Source organism: Rhodnius prolixus, unplaced genomic scaffold (assembly GCF_049639745.1).
Source record: "Rhodnius prolixus isolate KJV_2025 unplaced genomic scaffold, Rpr scaffold_12, whole genome shotgun sequence".
Classification (NCBI taxonomy): Eukaryota; Metazoa; Arthropoda; class Insecta; order Hemiptera; family Reduviidae; genus Rhodnius; species Rhodnius prolixus.
In genome coordinates this window covers 15,651,355-15,671,053 of record NW_027411635.1, presented here as the reverse complement: position 1 = coordinate 15,671,053, position 19,699 = coordinate 15,651,355, and the positions used below count along the sequence as shown (strand labels likewise).

At 33.3% G+C, this 19,699-nt stretch overlaps 1 protein-coding gene across 1 annotated transcript in view; it reads left to right on the top strand.

The window, feature by feature from the left end:
* Window positions 1-6,798: 6,798 nt before the first annotated feature.
* Window positions 6,799-19,699, top strand: part of su(r) (dihydropyrimidine dehydrogenase su(r)) — a 39,251-nt gene continuing 26,350 nt past the window's right edge. The window contains exons 1-4 of the mRNA XM_074143039.1: window positions 6,799-6,993; window positions 15,013-15,123; window positions 16,936-17,106; window positions 19,427-19,588. Of these exons, the coding sequence (XP_073999140.1) occupies window positions 6,949-6,993; window positions 15,013-15,123; window positions 16,936-17,106; window positions 19,427-19,588 (489 nt within the window). The 5' untranslated portion in view covers window positions 6,799-6,948. The remainder of the gene's footprint in view (window positions 6,994-15,012; window positions 15,124-16,935; window positions 17,107-19,426; window positions 19,589-19,699) is intronic.

Here is a 19,699-nt window from a genome sequence, read left to right as displayed (position 1 = left end):
TATTGTCTAAAAGTTTTGAATCTACCTGAGTACCGTCTTCCTAGAATACTTGCATTGGAAGTAATTAAACGTAAAGTATTCTGGTTTGAACACTGGATCAATCTTTTTGACAAATATTCTGCTGGTTTCTTCCCCTCAGTTGAGAATATGCATCTATGGAGTGGTCAGTTGCCTGTTCTGTTGGATACTGTTAGGCTGGCGCATCGGGAAGAGTGTGTAGAAAAAGCCAGATCGTCGACAAAGTTTTTGTTCTATAAAAAACTAAACTTCTCGTTAAATCTTTTTTCTTTTGAGCGGGATTCCCAGGCCAACTCTTACCCATTAAAAGATCTTTGCTGGTTTTTTAAATTGAGAGGAGAGTTGTTGTTTTTAAACTGTACTCCTTGGGTCGAAAGGCAAATTGAACTCTGCTCTTTATGTAATTTGAATGTTAGGGAAGATATTATGCATTTTTTGGCAGTGTGTCCCATACTGTCAGAATTTCGTACAAGGTATCTGGGTGCGTCTACCTTTTCTGAGGCTGAGATGGTCACTTTACTAAACTCTTTTAATAAAAATTTAATTATATTTGCTAGTCGTGCATGGCAGTACCGATATTTCCTTGTCCAAGAATTTAATTATTAAATTGCTGGAATATTGCATATTTCTGTTTTTTCTTGTTTTATTTTATATCACTCCATTGTAGTTAAATTATTTTGTTTTATTTTTTTGGCACTTTTTGATTTTAAGTATTCTTATCTTGTTTTATTTGTTAATAAGTATATATATATTTGATATTTTGTGTAACCCCAACCTCCGGCTGACGGAATTTATTCCAAGCCGTACATACTTTGTATTCAAGAATTTTTGTTCATTTTCTTTTCTATTTCAATAAAAGTATATTATTATTATTATTATTATTATTAAGACAGGGTACCACAAAACAAGGACATGAGATGGTACCAACTTAATGTTAAGCGTAAGGATTCGCTTAAGACTATTAGATGGAGCAGCTACGTAGTTAGTCTGGATGTATGTACAATTACTTATTTGCTAGCTAAAACTCCTTGTAATATTTACTTCTAAGAAGGTTAGAGAATAGAATAAAACCTTTTATATCATAACTTGAAGCCAGACTTAATTATATCAAAATATAGCCGCGAACAGTTTGAGCATCGAATAATTTACTTTTTACTAGTAATGCAATAAATATTTATGAAGTAACACGTCAATCTAGGTTCTATTTCATGCCAATTATTCAGCGGTTTGTATATGAGAACCTCAACAAAAAGGAATCAGATTCTACAGTTCCAATTAATTACTTCAAAGTAATTTTAGTCAATAACTATGAACCTCTCTGAATGAGGAATCAAGAAAAGCAGTTTCCTTTTCTATTTTTTGCTTTTCTTTAGGATATAATTATCTCATGTGTGATAAAAGCAATAATGAGTGAATCCAAACAGGTAGAAGATAGGTGATATCTTTACTGCACGAACTATTCTATTCCTTTATACAAAGTATAAAATAATATTACTATTAAAAAGAATCGCTATCTCTAAAATGTCTATTTAGGCCATCAGAGCTTTTTTTTCATGCAGTAATTAAAAATGTATTCAAGTGCTCATAACTTTGTTTTCCATTACTGATTAATTCGCAATTGCGTAATATATTGGCGCAACAAGCAAATATGACGTACGTATAACAGCATAGATATGAAGTAGAAACAAAAATGAAATAAAGTAAAAACAAAACAAAATAATACAATAAAATAATAAATAAATAAAATAAATCACAGGAAGGGCTTGAATGAGGGCCATCCAACGATGACCATCGTAAGTCGGTTAAAGTAAAATACTGAATGGATTGAATACGAAGGGATGGCCTTGTTTATCTCTCGACCAGGTGATCGCGAGGCCGCCTCCAGTCTGCGAGGAGGATTTGACGGGAGGTTAGTGCAGGACAAGTTGCTGATTAAGGGATTATGGACCTCAAAAATTAAAACTATTATTAAACAGTATTGTTAGCGAGGTGGAAGACAACATAAGTTGATGTATTTAGTTAGCTATTAATTTATTGAAACCTTGGTATTTCATTGCCTACACTATTTCATCAAAGAATCAGCATGCGCTGTTTTAAGATGTATAACGTGATAACTGAAATAAATACTACACTGCGATACATGTTACCAATTGTGTAACAATTCTACCTTACGTATATTGTACCATTAAACAAACCGATGCTCAATGTGTTTATAATAATTATTACTTAATCTAAAGGAAAATTCATTAATGGAAATTGTAGCAAGTAAATTTAAGTTGTTTCTGAAAGTACTGACACACCTGTTTTGATAAAAACTAACTTGAATCTCTATAAATCTCTTTTGAATAGTACCTACAAGTTTTGTGATGACGAACATTAATTTGATTGAATAGGTATGGAATTCTATCGTATGGAATGAACGTTCTGGAACATCAATTTTTGAAGGCAAACTGATCGAATATTTAATAGGCTAACTAATTTTCATATCTAATATATGTACGTTTTGTTATATTATTAAATAATTACTCAAATTTAAACTTTCATCGCTTTTGATAGATGAAAACCAGTTATTAACAATGTATTTCTCAAAAACGTAAACACCCATTTACTTTAAAATTTAGACACTTATTCTCCATATAATAGTCCAGTGTTAGGCAAACTTTTTCAGGAGCGGGCCAAAAACTAAAAGCAAACATTTAGGTGGGCGATAATATTTTTTTAATTTAAAAAAAATACAGTAAGTGAGTAAGACATCTTTATAATATCAAAATTAAACTAATACGATGTATAAAGCTGCGAGTGTTTTGATAATAGTTTGTCATAATTTGGTTCAAATTGGGGATGTAGTTATTCTTAAGAGTGAACTTTGTGGTTCATTCGTCAGTCTATTTCTGAGCACAGCTTTTTCTAAGTTTCATTATTGGGGAAAGCTGGTCACAAATATATGAAGACGCAAGCATTGCACAAATTCTTATTACCCCAATTTTTTCAACTCGTATTAAAAACTTGGAATGTTTACATTGCTATTTGTAATTATTATTATAAAATACGTGACGGGCCGGATCGAACCTTTCACTGGGCTAGAGTTGGCCCTCGAGCTGTAGTTTGCCAATCACTGTAAATAGTCTAATATTTTTCTTAAAAACCGTTTTCATAAACGTGGTTTCAGTGGGTTTTGTTGAGAGTTCTAACACTGTAACTTCTCTCTTAAGTGTGCTGTGAACCTCAGATATGGATTCCGTTATCTTTTTATTCCATTAAAAACCGCCCGAACTAGATTTTAGTCAAAATTTGTTCACTAGAAGTACCATTTTCTCTATTTGAGACTTATCTCCAAAACGGCTCCAACGAATCACTTTGAACTTGGTGTTCTAGTTGTATTCATACCATAGTCAATGCTCTTTTTTTACAAACCAAACCTCACTACACACTTTGACTTAATAATTCAATTTCGTTATCGCCAATGCCGAATTCTGTTACCTATACGAGGGTCGTTTGAAAAGTCCGTGCAAAAATAAAAACTACTTAATTTTTTGGGGTAAACCTTTTTTATTTTTCAACATAGTCTCCTTTTAGGCTTATACACTTCGTCCAACGCTGCTCTAGTTTGTTGATCCCTTCCGAATAATAGGATTTGTCCAAGTCTGAAAAATAGCCATTCGTTTCTGCAATCACCTCCTCGTTTGAATAAAATCTTTTCCCCGCCAGCCAATTCTTCATATTGGGGAACAAATAGTAGTCCGAGGGAGCCAAGTCTGGAGAATAGGGGGGATGTGAAACGAGTTGGAACCCTATTTCCATTAATTTTGCGACCAGAACTGCTGAGGTGTGAGCTGGTGCGTTGTCGTGATGGAAAAGGACTTTTTTGTGGGCCAATCGTGGGCGTTTTTCTTGCAGCTCGGTTTTCAAACGGTCCAATAACGATGAATAATATGCACCTGTAATAGTTTTACCCTTTTCCAGATAGTCGATGAGGATTATTCCTTGCGAATCCCAAAAGACAGTCGCCATAATCTTTCCGGCCGAAGGAACGGTGTTCGCCTTTTTTGGCGCAGATTCCCCCTTAGTAACCCATTGTTTAGATTGTTCTTTGGTCTCAGGAGTGTAGTGATGTATCCATGTTTCATGCACAGTGACGAAACGACGCTTAAAGTCCTGCGGATTCTTCTGGAACAGCTGCAAACCGTCCTTGCAACACTTCACACGATTTCGTTTTTGGTCAAGCGTGAGCAATCGCGGCACCCATCTTGCGGATAGCTTTGTCATGTCCAAATGTTAATGCAAAATATTATGTACCCGTTCATTCGAGATGCCCACAGCATTAGCAATCTCACGCACCTTCACTCTTCTGTCATCCATCACCATATCATGGATTTTATCAATGATTTCTGGAGTAGTAACCTCAACAGGGCGTCCAGATCGTTCAGCTTCACTTATGCCCATATGGCCACTCCGAAAATTTTGAAACCACTTATAAACTGTTCTAATCGAAGGTGCAGAGTCACCATAATGTTTATCAAGCTTCTCTTTAGTCTCCTGAGGCGTTTTGCCTTTCATAAAGTAGTGTTTAATCAACACACAAAATTCTTTTTCGTCCATTTTTTGAAAATCACTCGACTTCCTCGATTCAAACGAATGCCAAACACAAAGAAATAGACCGATCTGGCTGAAACTTGGTGTGTGTTCTTCCAAGAGATGCTACTAACTAAACATAACCTCGATACGCGCCAGTAGTGCTATCTCTCTGACTTTGCACGGATTTTTCAAACGACCCTCGTAATTCCATCCTAAACTAATCCATTCATCCAAATCCCCCCTCAAACTCCAACTCTTCCTCCAAAAACATCCGATGCGCCATCGCTGGCCACGCGACCATTGGAATGTCGTCGGCTGTCTCTAGAGAGTTAGTCGCCTTAATCTTAACGTTTTAATGGCCTATTACGGTTTTGATCGCTACATGACCGCTGTTCATAGATATCAAGCCAGTGATGTGAGCTGGTCTTAAGCCCAACGTACAAACATATGATTTGTTCACTTATATTTGTAACAATTTTCAGAGTAAATTCGATTACGGGCATTTTTGGAAATGCGTAGTGGTTAAGCTACAATCTAAAGTGTCATTTTTACATATTTTTCTGTATTGCTACCTGTATGACAATAATTAAAATAATAAAATTTGATTTTAAATTTACTAAATTTGAAGAAATTCAGCTGATCTAAAGTGCTATTTAATTAATAAAATTATCAGTATTTTGAGGGAGGAGATTAGCTATGAGGTTAGCATACTGGACTCCCACGCGGAGGTCCCGGGTTCGAATCCAGCAGCTGACCCTTAGATTTTCTCTTCCTAGGAGCTTCTTACAGCTCACTGTCCGGTGATGTACAGTGTTGTCTGTAACGAGAGAACACTGTCCGGAGGCCGGCAGTGAACTGAAAAAAGCTCCGGGCGCCAATAACCTAAGATGTTGACGCGCCCTAAATCATAAAAAAAAAAAATCAGTATTTTGAGATTTGAGATTGATTACAAAAATATAAATCTAAGTAAATTAAGTAAATTTTGTTTCTTAAAATTCACGCGAAATTGGTGCCTAAGTATTTACTGTAAAATGTGCATATAATTATACACAGTGTTGTCCATAGGAATGTTATTCCCATAGAAAACGTCCCATGGGATGGGATGGGATGGGACAGCACACATTTTTATTTCCCATGGTAGTCGATACTTGATATTGTAAAATAAATTTAGGCTGAAATTTGCATTTGCGTAAGTGAAACAAAATAAAATTCATTCATCATCTATGTAAGATGAAAATTATGGAAATGGTTCAGGGATTACCTGGATTAACTGAATTATTAAAAAAGGTCGATGAGCAGGAAATTGATAGTGTGCTGAATGAGCAGAGTGACTCAGAAATAGAATGAGAGTGTCAGAATGATACTGAATTGTCATACTTAGATTATACTTTTGAGTGTTAAAGTTAATAAATTTAGTCGTTTTGCATGTCTCTTTGTACATGTAGTCCTATTTAGTAGACACTAAACGTAAACTTTCATAAATTTAATAATTTTATTTGAACTGTATCCCATATTAATATTATAATGGGAATCCCGTGGGATGGGATGGGACAGGCATAAATTGCCATGGGATGGGATGGGACAGAAAAATATGTCCCATGGACAAGCCTGATTATACATACTCAAAGCGGTTACATTTTAGTGTAACGTAAGGTTTTATAAACTGTAATGGTAAGAATTAAAAATTATTCAAATATTTGTGGAGTTTGTAATGAAAATTTGTGATTTTTGAATGTTTAGAGAAAGAGAAAACCGTGCCAGTTTCAACATAAGATTTTTGTTGTATCAACTTCTTTGTTTGTTAATCGGCTTTTTTTGCTTACAAAATTTCATTTGTTTGTAAATATTACGTTTAATTATTAGTAAGAGTTCGTTTTATTAACTTCACCCTTTATCAAAAGACTGTGATCTTCTGTTCTATCTATTTTTAGATGTTTTGTTATCTATCCAATTCATTGACTAGTTTATGATAAAAAAAAAAGAAGTGTTTATTGTAGCGTTTGGAGACAGTTTTATTCTTTTTATTATTTTTAAGAAGATACTAATTAAAAATTTTGTAAAAAAAAAAAATTCAAAACATTTATAGAGAGAATTGGAGCGCCATGCTTTCAACCGTTGTCTTTTTTTCCTCAGTTAGTTTTTTTTTTTTTAAATAAAGAAGCAAAAAGTCATTTGAGTATCACCACTGATTATGTTTACGTTTTAAAAGGAGAACAAATATGCTAATGTTTAAGTGATTAGAACGATAGCTTATATGAGATAAAGCTAGGTGTTATATTTTGTGGAGGGGCTATACACTTGGTTCTGTCAGTGTTTGTTCCGTGAGCGACCAATGCGGACGACCGATTAAGCACAATGAGTGTCAGTGTGTATTACAGCAAGCATTCCGCTGATATTGAGGTATCCATTGCATTTCTATTCTTATTTTATTATTTATTTTTTTTATCTAATAGATCCACAGATCATTTGGTTCTCTTCTACAACTTATCTCACTATACACACGCTTTTTAAAAAATAATTATATCAGTAACTCATTGAAAGAAAGTATACAATGTATCCAATACGCAAGCAATAGGCTAATTTCTCTGAACTTTCAAGGGATTTTCCCGTTCATGAACACAAAATTTTCTCCAAGAAAGAGAAAATGAAAATATTAGATATTAATATTAATTTTTGGTGTATTGTTCACTGTTTTTGGTGACTGATACATTAATCCGAAAGGTAGAAAATTATTGCCAATTTCAGTTATAAAAAAAACCTCATTTTCTGAAGCTGTATGTACTCTTTTAAAAGAATCTAATAAAAGTGATAGGCATTTAAACATTTATGTGTTAAAAAAATTATATTGAAAAAAAAACAACTAAAGATTTGCGGGGAGCTGCTAGTCCCACCCTAACATCAGCTGTAAAGCTTTAACGATAATTCGATGGAGAAACGTGTCGATAAGTGTGAACTAAATGGCCTGCATGCTGCAAGATTAATGCACTGCATGAGTGCATCTTGGGCAAATCTATGGCATCACTCAATCACCCACCCATCGGCTAATACGATATTCCTTAATCGTTGGGCTCCACAGCCCACTTGTGCAACAACTCGCTGATTTTTCAATTTAAGGCATATCAAAAACATCTACGGTCTTTAAAGCGTCCAAGAGCTTTAGTATTCTGCAAATTCATTTTTCAGATAATTGGTAACACTGCTAACTATTGGATAGTGAGCTGTAACAAGCTCCTAGAAGCTGGATTCTAACCCGGAATATCTCCGCGTTGGAATCTAGTCAAATGTCTCTAGTATACTTTTATTTCATTAGGGCCTACAAGCTGTAAGTACTTAATATTTTAGAATAGAGAGGACAACCTAGGTTTAGGTACAAACGGTTTAATAGTATGTAGACTTCTAATTTTGTTAGTTATACTTCATTTTGTACCAAAATACTTTATTAAATGCTCTGTTAAATTTAGCAGTCAATACCCGGACAGGGCATATCACTGCTTTCTTGTTGTGAATTACAGTCAGGTAGAAAATTTGAATTACTCTTAATAAAGCTCATTTTTTTGGTAACTTTTTTCTCCAATTCTGTTTTACCTTCGTAGTTGCATAAAAAATTACTCTTGCAAAAGAAGATTTGCCCTATATTTTAAAGAAAATTTGGGAATTTTATCTTTTATAGAAATAAAGAAAAAAATTGTCAAAGTTGGGTGTTTTTCAACCTTACAGCTTTTTCGTGCACTTTTTGACGATCAACCCTTGTACAACTGCCCTATCGGACAGTTTTAATTATTATAGTTTGTGTATGATAGAGTTCTAATTGGGTAAGAAAATTTAACGAATACTTGAATAGAATTCCGTCTTAAATATCTATTAAACTGAAATATCTCTCTTTACAGATGCTTGATCAGAAATTTTCACGTCATTTAAAAAAGCAATTTTCCGAATGTATTTCTGACAAGAAATAGGAAAATGTTATTTGAGCTTTCTATGCTTAATTAAAATTTTGCAGGCATTTTCTTGTTGTTTTTTTCCAATAAGCTGTCTAATTATATGTTTTCATTAACTGTATTCTATGGCCGTTATGTTCGATAATTGGAGGAATTAGTCAACATGTAATCGATCTAAGTAGTAAATTTCATCATTATCTTTTGTGGATTTGTTATTAAATGTTTGAAAATATTGCACGTTGTGAATGACTGTTACGATCTAGCTATTGGATAATTTACGGATACCACATTTCTTTGAGTTTGAATCAAATATCTCCAGAACTTTATACATCAATTGTTACTTCGATTAAGTTCTTAAAGTGTTCTAAAATTAAACAAAATTTCTTAAATGTTTTCTGTATTTATGATTGATGGAGTTAATTGGAGCAGTCTTTTTTTTTAAGTATATTTAAACTAGATATTGGCAGAGACAATTTGACTACCTCATAGCTTCCACAGGGAATCAATTAGACAAGAATTTGTAATGAATTTATTAACTCCTTCGCAGTTCCGCAAAACGTGTGCCTATTTCTCTCTTTATACTTGGAGTTAGCAAGTAACCTTTTCTTCCGGTTTCCTGTATGAATTCTTGCCCTATATCTTTGGTAAAAAGGAGCCTTTTCACAGTATGGGGATAATCGATGCCCGCCATAGCTGAATGATTAAAGGCGCAGCTCGCAATGATTAAAATTTCATTTGAATGCTATAATTGTCTGTTCAATATTAAGTGCCATTATATCACTCACTTTATATTAATGAGAATTAAATGTGGGGTTAAAATTCCGAATCTGAAAAAAACTCAATGTTGCCGGGAATCCCCTGAAAGTTTCTTTCGGTTTATCTCGAAAATCACTCCAATTGATTTCGTTAAACTCTTTATAAGAATTACTCGTAAAGTTATCACTAAATTTTGCACTTGTAAAATTTATTATCAGTTGGGATTCCGTGAGAGAACACTTTAAACTTCAAGAATATTTGTAAATTAGATTGTTGTGACCAAAAATCATTCGCATTAGTATTTTCTTTTTTAACATTGACACAAATTACTAATTACATCTGTGTGATTTTTCCTAAAAAATCGTAGAAATAATCTGCGTATTCTAATGATTAGTATAATATCTTTTATGTATATGTTATCGTAAATGACCCAAATTGGAGAATGTCATGATTCACTCGGTGAATGTATTCTATTTATTTATTTGATTTATAGGACTCACGTCTTGTCTCAAATACAGTTTGATAAAGCATAAAATTAATACAAATCTATACAAACATAAGCACAAATAACTGAGAGAAACACTTTTGAATATTGTCATTGAAATAAGTTCAAAAGAATAGTTCCTGGTATTTTTGTTTTTGAAAATAAGTATAAAGATACATAAAGCCCGAAAAAATTAAAGAAGTAATAAAATACAACATAAATTATTTTTTGAACTTATTAACTGTTCTCTTAAAGTGAAACATTCATACAGATGAACAGAATGCAGTTTTCATTACGACTCTACTGCACTCAGTTAACACAAAAGGTAAACTGAAAGAAGCTCTGTCCTTATACTTTTCTCGGATGCCAAAATATACAGGACAAACCATGAATATACGGTACAAATCCTATTTTAGAACATTGCCGCATAAAAGGCAGTTACAGTTTAAATCTATTTTGTAAGTGGTATTTCTTAATTTTAATAAAAATATATATTTATTAATAAGTTCTAAGTTGAGCAAATAAACGTGTATATATATGATATAACACTCGGTGAATGTTAAGATTCACATAGTCGCTTGGTGTATGTCCTAAATATTTGCTAGATCTTCTTATTTCGGACTTATACCGGCAATTGTCGACATTCACTGATAGTATACTTTGTCATTAAGTATATTATATATCAAACTAGGAGAAAGCTTAAGTAACAGCGCACGTAAATAAACTGTCGAACTTGAAACTAACAGTGCAGTCTATATGAGAAAAGAAAATATTACTAATAATAAACCAAACTATGTGATTGACATCATACAATCTTATTTTTAGCAACAACTTAAACTATTATGACGCTTTGAATTGCCCCAAGAGTTCCTTGCTTTTACAACTGCATTTAGTCGTGGTACACTTTTAGTTGCAATTACAAAGTGTACAGCCTTGCCTTTATCTTCTCGAATTAGCTGCAGCTGCTTCTTCTCTCAGTGACTTTTCTAAAGAAGGAAACTCATCTATGAAAAGTAACTTTTCTTTACAAATTAGGAATCGATTGTGGATATAAAGGTACTTGAGGGTACCTCTTTATTGGTTGCTAATTTATACAATAAAGCACGGGGTCATCTATTCCAATAATAATCACCAACACGTTTCGGGGCATCTGTACGGCCACGGTCGACTTCAGGGGACTTGTATTCCTTACGGTACCACCTATTTGAGCAGGATGAAAATTTCCTCTTAACCTAACCTAACAATTTATCTTTACCATTAATTTTTAAAACGTCAAAACGATTTAATCGCCTGTAATGCAAAGATGTGCTGCACTTTGTTTTAACAGAAATCACTTCACAGAAAAATGTAAACTGTTACCTTCAATTAATGCACATAACTTATCAAAAATGAAAGGTGACGGTTCAATGCAGTAATGGATAAAAATGAAATTTTAAAAAAACATTGCACAAACCAGCAAACCTTGCATAATATTGACTGTGTACCAGGGTACAAAAATAGATGCCACATAACCTCAATCACGGTAGAACAAAAAAGTACTCTGTCAATATCGGCTTCAAGGGCTTCCCGTTTCGAATTTCTCCAAAACTGTGCTTGTCGACATCGGTGATGGTCCGAATGTATAAGAATATACCCAAATATTAGATCTTTCACCGACGTATTTGGTATATGTTGACACATTCACCAAAGAAAGTCAACATTCTCCAATTTCAGTCTTTCACCGCAACATACTACAGAAGAGGATTGGAACAGTTTTAAAATCCATTAGGTTCTTTACATAGAATAGCGGCCATTTAATTATAAAACCATTAATTCAAGTTTAGCACTCAACCATTACAGTGCCGTATTCGACATAAAAAGGGTAATATGCAACAAGATGTGGTGGTTCGAGATATTGCTAATCAAGTGGGTATTTTTTGAGATTCTTTTCAGTTACTTTTTTCCCCCAGTTTTTAAGAAGAAGCAAAAATAAGCAATTTATCTACTTTTACGTAATAAACCCATTGTTATCTTGACAGTATTGTTTAAATAATAATGATTTTGTGGAATTCGTAGTTGAATTTATCGACATTGAATAATACGAGTGATATGGTACAAGTAGGTCCTTAAATAGGAATCTTCACAATTACATAATTGACATGCATAGCCAACGTGAACTAAGATGATCACCCTATGTAAGGGAAACCAGACAAACATCAAGTAATAAAAGAAAATTATTTGTAAGGTTCGGCATGAAATGCATTTATTTCGATGTATTTAATATTTTTTTTTTTTCAATGCTTGTAGTTTTATGTGAGTTGATGATTATAATGCACTGTGTTTAATGACGCAAATGGGGGTTTCAAATCCTGTGAAAACTGTACCAGGGCTCTTTGTGAACCTAAATCCTGAACCGTATTGTCTGGCATTCTCTAACTAACTACATTTCACCCTATTTCATATTCTATGGTCTTTTAACGTTGTAGGATGAAGAAACTATTGCATCTATTACTCAGCATATTAATTTCGGTCGTTCCAATAATTAAAAGAAAAGTAAGGTATAATTTGGTATCTAAGGAATACAATGTGAATAACTGTGATGTATTTACAATGTGAATAATAAATGATGGTTTAGACATTCAAATTCTCTCTTGAGGATTTGGACAAAGAATATTTCATGATTGGCTTTCTAAAATCAGTTTTAAAACGATCCTAGTATAATGACGGATAAGTTCAATTTAACAAAAAGTTACAAAGAAATATTAATATTTGGTTTTAATGAAAATACTAGTCGGTGTTTTTGAGTTTACATTTCAAGTTAAGTAAAGTAATTGCCTATATTTTCAGGCGGGCTTTACGTCCAACTTCCAATTAGGTGTCGTGGACGAAGGCGTCTAGCAAACAATACTTTACTGTAAATTTCTTTTATAAACCTTTAAATAAAATCCAAGGCCTAAGACCGGGAATCGAACCCAGTACCACCACAACGCATATTAGCTTTGCAAGTCTCGCCTCTTAACCCGCTCGGCTACAGTGGCGCGAATTAAAATTTCAATTTTGGGAGGTTAATTGACAGTTAGTTAATTAATTGCGTACCATTTTCTATCTCTGTCAACTCAGGCTTGCAAATCTACTGTTCTCAGTAAGCGGGGTTTCTGAATTAAATCCATCTTGTAGCTCTAATTAGCAATTTCTCTTAATAGGACTCGTTTAGCTCATTGTCCGGCGAGAGATTGAGTAATGAGGAACACGGTCTGCAGGTTGATATGCGTTGAGAAAGAATAAGAAAGCTACAGAGTTTGATGCGCCTTATTTATCTGTAAATTACTACCAATGCTTCTACGTATGCATGTTTAAACATGTTGTAAAATTTCATTTATGATATTTGAGTACATTATTACACTCAGCAGTTAGAAAGAAAGTAATAATTGTAAAATAACCACTGATAATCTTTTTTTTCTTGAAACAATCGATGTACGTTTTGTTTTTCTAATTGCTAATCAATCATATCAGGTTCGATTTTACTCTAACATTTTATTTATAATTAATTTTTAACACCCAGACTTATTTTTTTATGTGAAAACATGATAAAACCTCTACCTATATTATACTTAAATTTTATTTGCTAAACTGATAACTCATTTTAAAAAAGAAATCTATTTCTTCAGAAGCTTCTTGCTCTGAGCACATTGATGGTGCTTCTTCAATCCTCGATCGACTTACGAAGAATTAAAATACATGTGAAAATGTATACTTAAGAAACGCTGAATAATTATCATAACAGCAAATATTGGTTCCTTATTTTTCTATTAAAAATCAATTCTTCGTTAACAATTGGCCTCATCCGTTCATCATACACAGCCAAGGTTATCCTAAGACTTATTATAATATAAACAATCACAAAGTATTCTTAATTGTATAAAATTTCGAGCTTATCAATAACGTTGCAAAATGTTGACTAAGACATAATCTCACATAGTTAAGGGAACCCACATATCAATGGATTTGCTTTATGTTAGTCACGTCTATAAAATTTTATCTAAATATAATATAAATTAACACTACAAAATTTAGATAGATAAAACTATAGATTATGTGTAATTACTCATAGTTGTTATTAATAAATTTTTCTTAAGAAATTGACTATACACATTCACTTACAACTGTTTTTGCGTTAAAAACATTTGTTTGGAATTCACTGGGGTCTTCATAATATGTATTTATTTTTTGAAATCTCTATTACAAAAATTGGATATTGTTTACAATAATACCCCTTATGGGATCTCTTAAATGAGAAGTTGAAGAAAATTAAGCCACAAGTGTTCAATCAAACAGTAGAGAACTTCCCGCGTAGAGAGTCGGTAGTGCTCACCAGGCTTAGAATTGGGCATACAAGAGTCACTCACGGATACCAGCTAGTGAATGGAAGAAAGCCGAAATGCCCACTATGTAGAGAAAGACTGACCGTGATCCACATGTTAGAAGAGTGTCAGGCACTTAAAGGAAAGAGACAAAGAACAGGACTACCATGTAACTTACGGGCAATTTTAAAAGAGGGTTCCCCTTATATAGGAAAGCTGTTTGACTTTTTGAAGAGTAGTAACTTGTATAGTAAAATTTAGTTCAGTTAGGTTAGGCTAGGTTAGGATATCTTAAGCGAGGAGTGGAATATCGAGTACACTCCTCCAGAGTGAATGTAGAAAGTGTGTATGTATTAGTAAGAATGTATTTATTGGTATGAATGTACTTGCTGGTATAAATGTATTTATTAGTAAAAATGTATTTATTGATAAGAATGTATTTTCTAGTATGAATGTATCTTCTGGTATGAAAGTATTTATTTAGTTAGTCCTTAGGTAAACTGATTTAGCAAGCAATCCCCTGCTATTAGCTAAAGAATGGCGCGAAATGTTAGGCTGACTTCTCCCCGTCGTCGGATGCGATGGTAAAGAGAGTAAGTCAAGACCATCATACCATACCTCCTTAGCTCTCTCCGCCTTTGACCATCCAAAGGCGTTGTTTTGGATGCTGGGTACTTTGGGCAAGCGCCATTCTAGATCGAGTGGAAAGGAAAGAGCGTGAGGCGCTAATAACCTTGCAGTTGATGCGCCGAAAAAAAAAAAAATAATACCCCTTATTAGTATTAAGAGAAAGCAAAAAAGTATTGATGTAAAGAAAACTATTTTAGCAAAATATGGAATTATTTTCCTCATTTTTATAAATGAATTCGTTTAATTATAAAAATTATTATCTAATTTTCAGAATATTCTTAAGTTACACCCAAAAGTGACAAATTCAGCTACATTGGTGCCAACAGTGGAAACTAGAAAAAATAAAGTGCTATGGAAACGAAATACTGGAAAGAACTGTAGTGTAAGTATGGCTACTTAAAAAAGAAATACACACACAAAATATTTTTAAAGGTAGAACATGTTAGCAGTGAAAGAATAAGATCATAAAATATGGGAAATATCTTTATCTCAGATCGAATTATGCGCTAGCAAGTTAAGAAAGATGTAAAATATCAATGCAAGTATTCTGATTAAACTGCCACTGGCGGTGGGAAGTAGAACCAACCTAATCTGTTATCTCTGTAATTTATAATTTCTGTATTGTTTGGCGACAACTTTAATCGTTCAGTTTTCATTTCAGTTTTTTTCTGCCTCATATTTATCGGTATTACCACATATATTCATTTATATGCAGAAGTTTTTGAACTATAAAGTGAATAGTGAATTTTAGTATGATTATTTATCTAGGAATTCTACTTAGAATATTTCTATTCACCTGAACGAGAAACTTTATTGATGTAAAATGGCTTTTAATACTTTACAAAATTTATTGCTTTCAGTGTAGATAATTTTGACCCTTAAAATTGAGAATATTTCATGCAATATGCTACGATGCGTAAATGTGTTAAAGATGACAGAAATTTGATGAAGTGAGGAAAAAATTGCAAAGTAAATGAGCCGTTAACTGCATAACTCCATTTAATAACAAAAAATGGAATGATTGGATGAAATAATGTACATTTTTTTTTTTTTATATATATAATTCTGTTCATAATATAAATTCAAATAAACTTACCGTTATCATTTAGCGCAGCGTTTCCCAACCTTTTTTGGCTCACCGTACCACTTGGTTGTACATCATGCTAAATTGTACCACTTCGTAAAAAATTGTATTTCGTGCAAATTTCTTATTCCGAGAGTATTAGTTTACTATTATTATCTTTATTTGTGTAGAGATACAATGTATCTGTTACAAAGGAGTTCCAAGTTCACTTTATAAACTTTGTAAAGTGTAAGATCTTAGTTTTAAAACTTTTTTTAAATAATTAAAATTTACGTACATATTTTTATCTTCAAAATTATTAATTAATTTACAAAGTTCTTCTTTAGGATTATTATATTTGTGCCCAAATCTTCTAAATTAATTTCTTTTAAGCATTCAACTACCTGTAAGTAGCAATTAAATTTAATGTTGCTTGGATAGAGCTTACTCATTACAATCCAGTCTCTTTAAGCAGATTATTACATAGTTATCATTTAAGTTCTGTCACATGATAATTCTATTAAATTTTCTTTATAGAAGGGGTTTAAAATCCAATTATCATTTGTGATTTCGGCTTTTGGAAAATACTCTATGAAAGACAAATTTAATCCTGTTAAATTTATTATATTTTCTCGTATATCTTGAGGCAGACTAACCTTATTGCTGTACATATTAACAATTTTACTGTATAATATTAATAATTAAAATAATTTTTATGTATTATATAGGAAGAAATGTTTCTATGATATTTTTATGCTTTAATTTTTTTTTTAAATTTTTTATGTCCGCCATTATTGATTATTTTTCGTGTACCACCAACCAGCAACTCGCGTACCACCAGGTTGGGAAACGCTGATTTAGCGGCTACTACTGTACTGGCTGAGTTGAATTATTGCAAAGATTAGAGCACGGAGTTGAATCAAAATGGCTTCTGAAATAAATTATTTATTATTCAATTACAAAAAAAAAAGTATGTGGTTTAATGGTGGTAATCTTTATTATTTGGGGGAATTTATTATAAATATAAAAAGCTATGAATGAAACCAAGTGCTTTGACACTTAAATTTAAGATATTTCATAAAAGTGATTTGTGCAGTGAACGGTTCAAATATGTTTATTTTATTTTTCCAGAATTATCGCTGTTTAGAAAAAAATTTTGATGATATTAAGCATACTACTTTAAGTGAACGAGCAGCTTTGAAAGAAGCGGCCAGATGTTTGAAATGTGCTGATGCTCCTTGCCAAAAGTCTTGTCCAACTCAACTAGACATTAAATCGTTCATTACTAGTATTTCTAATAAGGTAGGCCACATTTTAAGCATGGAACTGTTCGAAAATAAAATACTCAAGCATGTTTACTGTATTTACTCAACTGGAAGTCACCAATACGAGGGTCGTTTGAAAAGTCCGTGCAAAAATAAAAACTACTTAATTTTTTGGGGTAAACCTTTTTGTATTTTTCAACATAGTCTCCTTTTAGGCTTATACACTTCGTCCAACGCTGCTCTAGTTTGTTGATCCCTTCCAAATAATAGGATTTGTCCAAGTCTGAAAAATAGCCATTCGTTTCTGCAATCACCTCCTCGTTTGAATAAAATCTTTGTCCCGCCAGCTATTTCTTCATATTGGGGAACAAATAGTAGTCCGAGTGAGCCACGTCTGGAGAATAGGGGGGGATGTGAAACGAGTTGGAACCCTATTTCCATTAATTTTGCGACCACAACTGCTGAGGTGTGAGCTGGTGCGTTGTCGTGATGGAAAAGGACTTTTTTGTGGGCCAATCGTGGGCGTTTTTCTTGCAGCTCGGTTTTCAAACGGTCCAATAACGATGAATAATATGCACCTGTAATAGTTTTACCCTTTTCCAGATAGTCGATGATGATTATTCCTTGCGAATCCCAAAAGACAGTCGCCATAATCTTTCCGGCCGAAGGAACGGTCTTCGCCTTTTTTGGCGCAGATTCCCCCTTGGTAACCCATTGTTTAGATTGTTCTTTGGTCTCAGGAGTGTAGTGATGTATCCATGTTTCATCCACAGTGACAAACGACGCTTAAAGTCCTGCGGATTCTTCTGGAACATCTGCAAACCGTCCTTACACGATTTCGTTTTTGGTCAAGCGTGAGCAATCGCGGCACCCATCTTGCGGATAGCTTTGTCATGTCCAAATGTTGATGCAAAATATTATGTACCCGTTCATTCGAGATGCCCACAGCACTAGCAATCTCACGCACCTTCACTCTTCTGTCATCCATCACCATATCATGGATTTTATCAATGATTTCTGGAGTAGTAACCTCAACAGGGCGTCCAGAACGTTCAGCGTCACTTGTGCCCATATGGCCACTCCGAAAATTTTGAAACCACTTATAAACTGTTCTAATCGAAGGTGCAGAGTCACCATAATGTTTATCAAGCTTCTCTTTAGTCTCCTCAGGCGTTTTGCCTTTCATAAAGTAGTGTTTAATCAACACACGAAATTCTTTTTCGTCCAATTTTTTGAAAATCACTCGACTTCCTCGATTCAAACGAATGCCAAACACAAAGAAATAGACCGATCTGGCTGAAACTTGGTGTGTGTTCTTCCAAGAGATGCTACTAACTAAACATAACCTCGATACGCGCCAGTAGTGCTATCTCTCTGACTTTGCACGGACTTTTCAAACGACCCTCGTACAAATGATCTACAGAGTTTTTTACTCTATCATCCTTGCGGCTCTTGGTAAGATTTATTAAAATTATTTAAGGAGAAATGGCTCTCTACTTAAAATAGGTTGCCGACCCCTGTCCTAACCCTAAGTACCTATTCTACCTAACTAATCTAATTCTAATTATTTTCTACTAATACTAATCTAATTATTTTATACTCTAAAGCCCCTTAGACCTACCTAAACCCTAAACTTAACATTTAATTCTACTTAAACCTAAACCTAACTTAAACTAACCTTGCTTGGCGGTAAATGGAGTGACCAAAGGGAGGGGCTCAAAATTTTTTTCTTTTTTGCGTAGCAACTGTTCAAAGGAAATTTGCATAATGTCGTATATTTGATCAAATGGACTTTCTTCAACTTTTGAATTTAACATCAAATTCTATTACTAATACGGTGTTAAAAATTGCTGAATATATTTCAATTACTTAAAATAACCCGTCCTTGAATTTTTAAAATGAATTTTCTTTTAAAAAAAAAAACAGTAAACAAATGAACGTTGTTTATCTATATAATTTCTTTAACTTCTATTAAAAAAATACAACTGAGATAATCTCAAAAAGTTTTACAAAAAATGAACTCAATTAGTGGCGTTATCTTATTTTCGGGTTCACTGGTAGAGCCTAGTTCGAAAAAAACTACAAAAAAATTCTTGAAATAATTCATTTTGTGTACTGGATCACCTAAAAAACGCGAATTTCCCATGAATCTTCGAAAATTGGCCAAAAGCAATATCTCCTTTCAAGGATTAGAGAAATGCTAAATTCAGTGTAAAATTTGCAACCTCATATAGTCGAAATGACCATTGTATTGTCCTCTACAGGTATGACATATAATTTTCTATTTCTTTCGCATATTATCTTATCTAATAAAGGCTTCTATTATTACAATTATCTATTACTAAATATAATTTCAGAATTATTATGGCGCAGCAAAGGCTATATTTTCCGATAATCCATTGGGACTTACTTGCGGCATGGTATGTCCAACTAGTGATCTCTGTGTCGGATCGTGCAATCTTCAGGCTAGTGAAGAAGGGCCAATCAATATTGGAGGTTTACAACAATACACCACGGAGGTTTGTATAAGTTGTTGGTAAAACGGAAATGGAAAACGCATTTTAATTTTTCAAAAAAGAACAAACATTGCGAGAACAAAAATACGACAAAAAAGTTGTTGGTCATCTTAC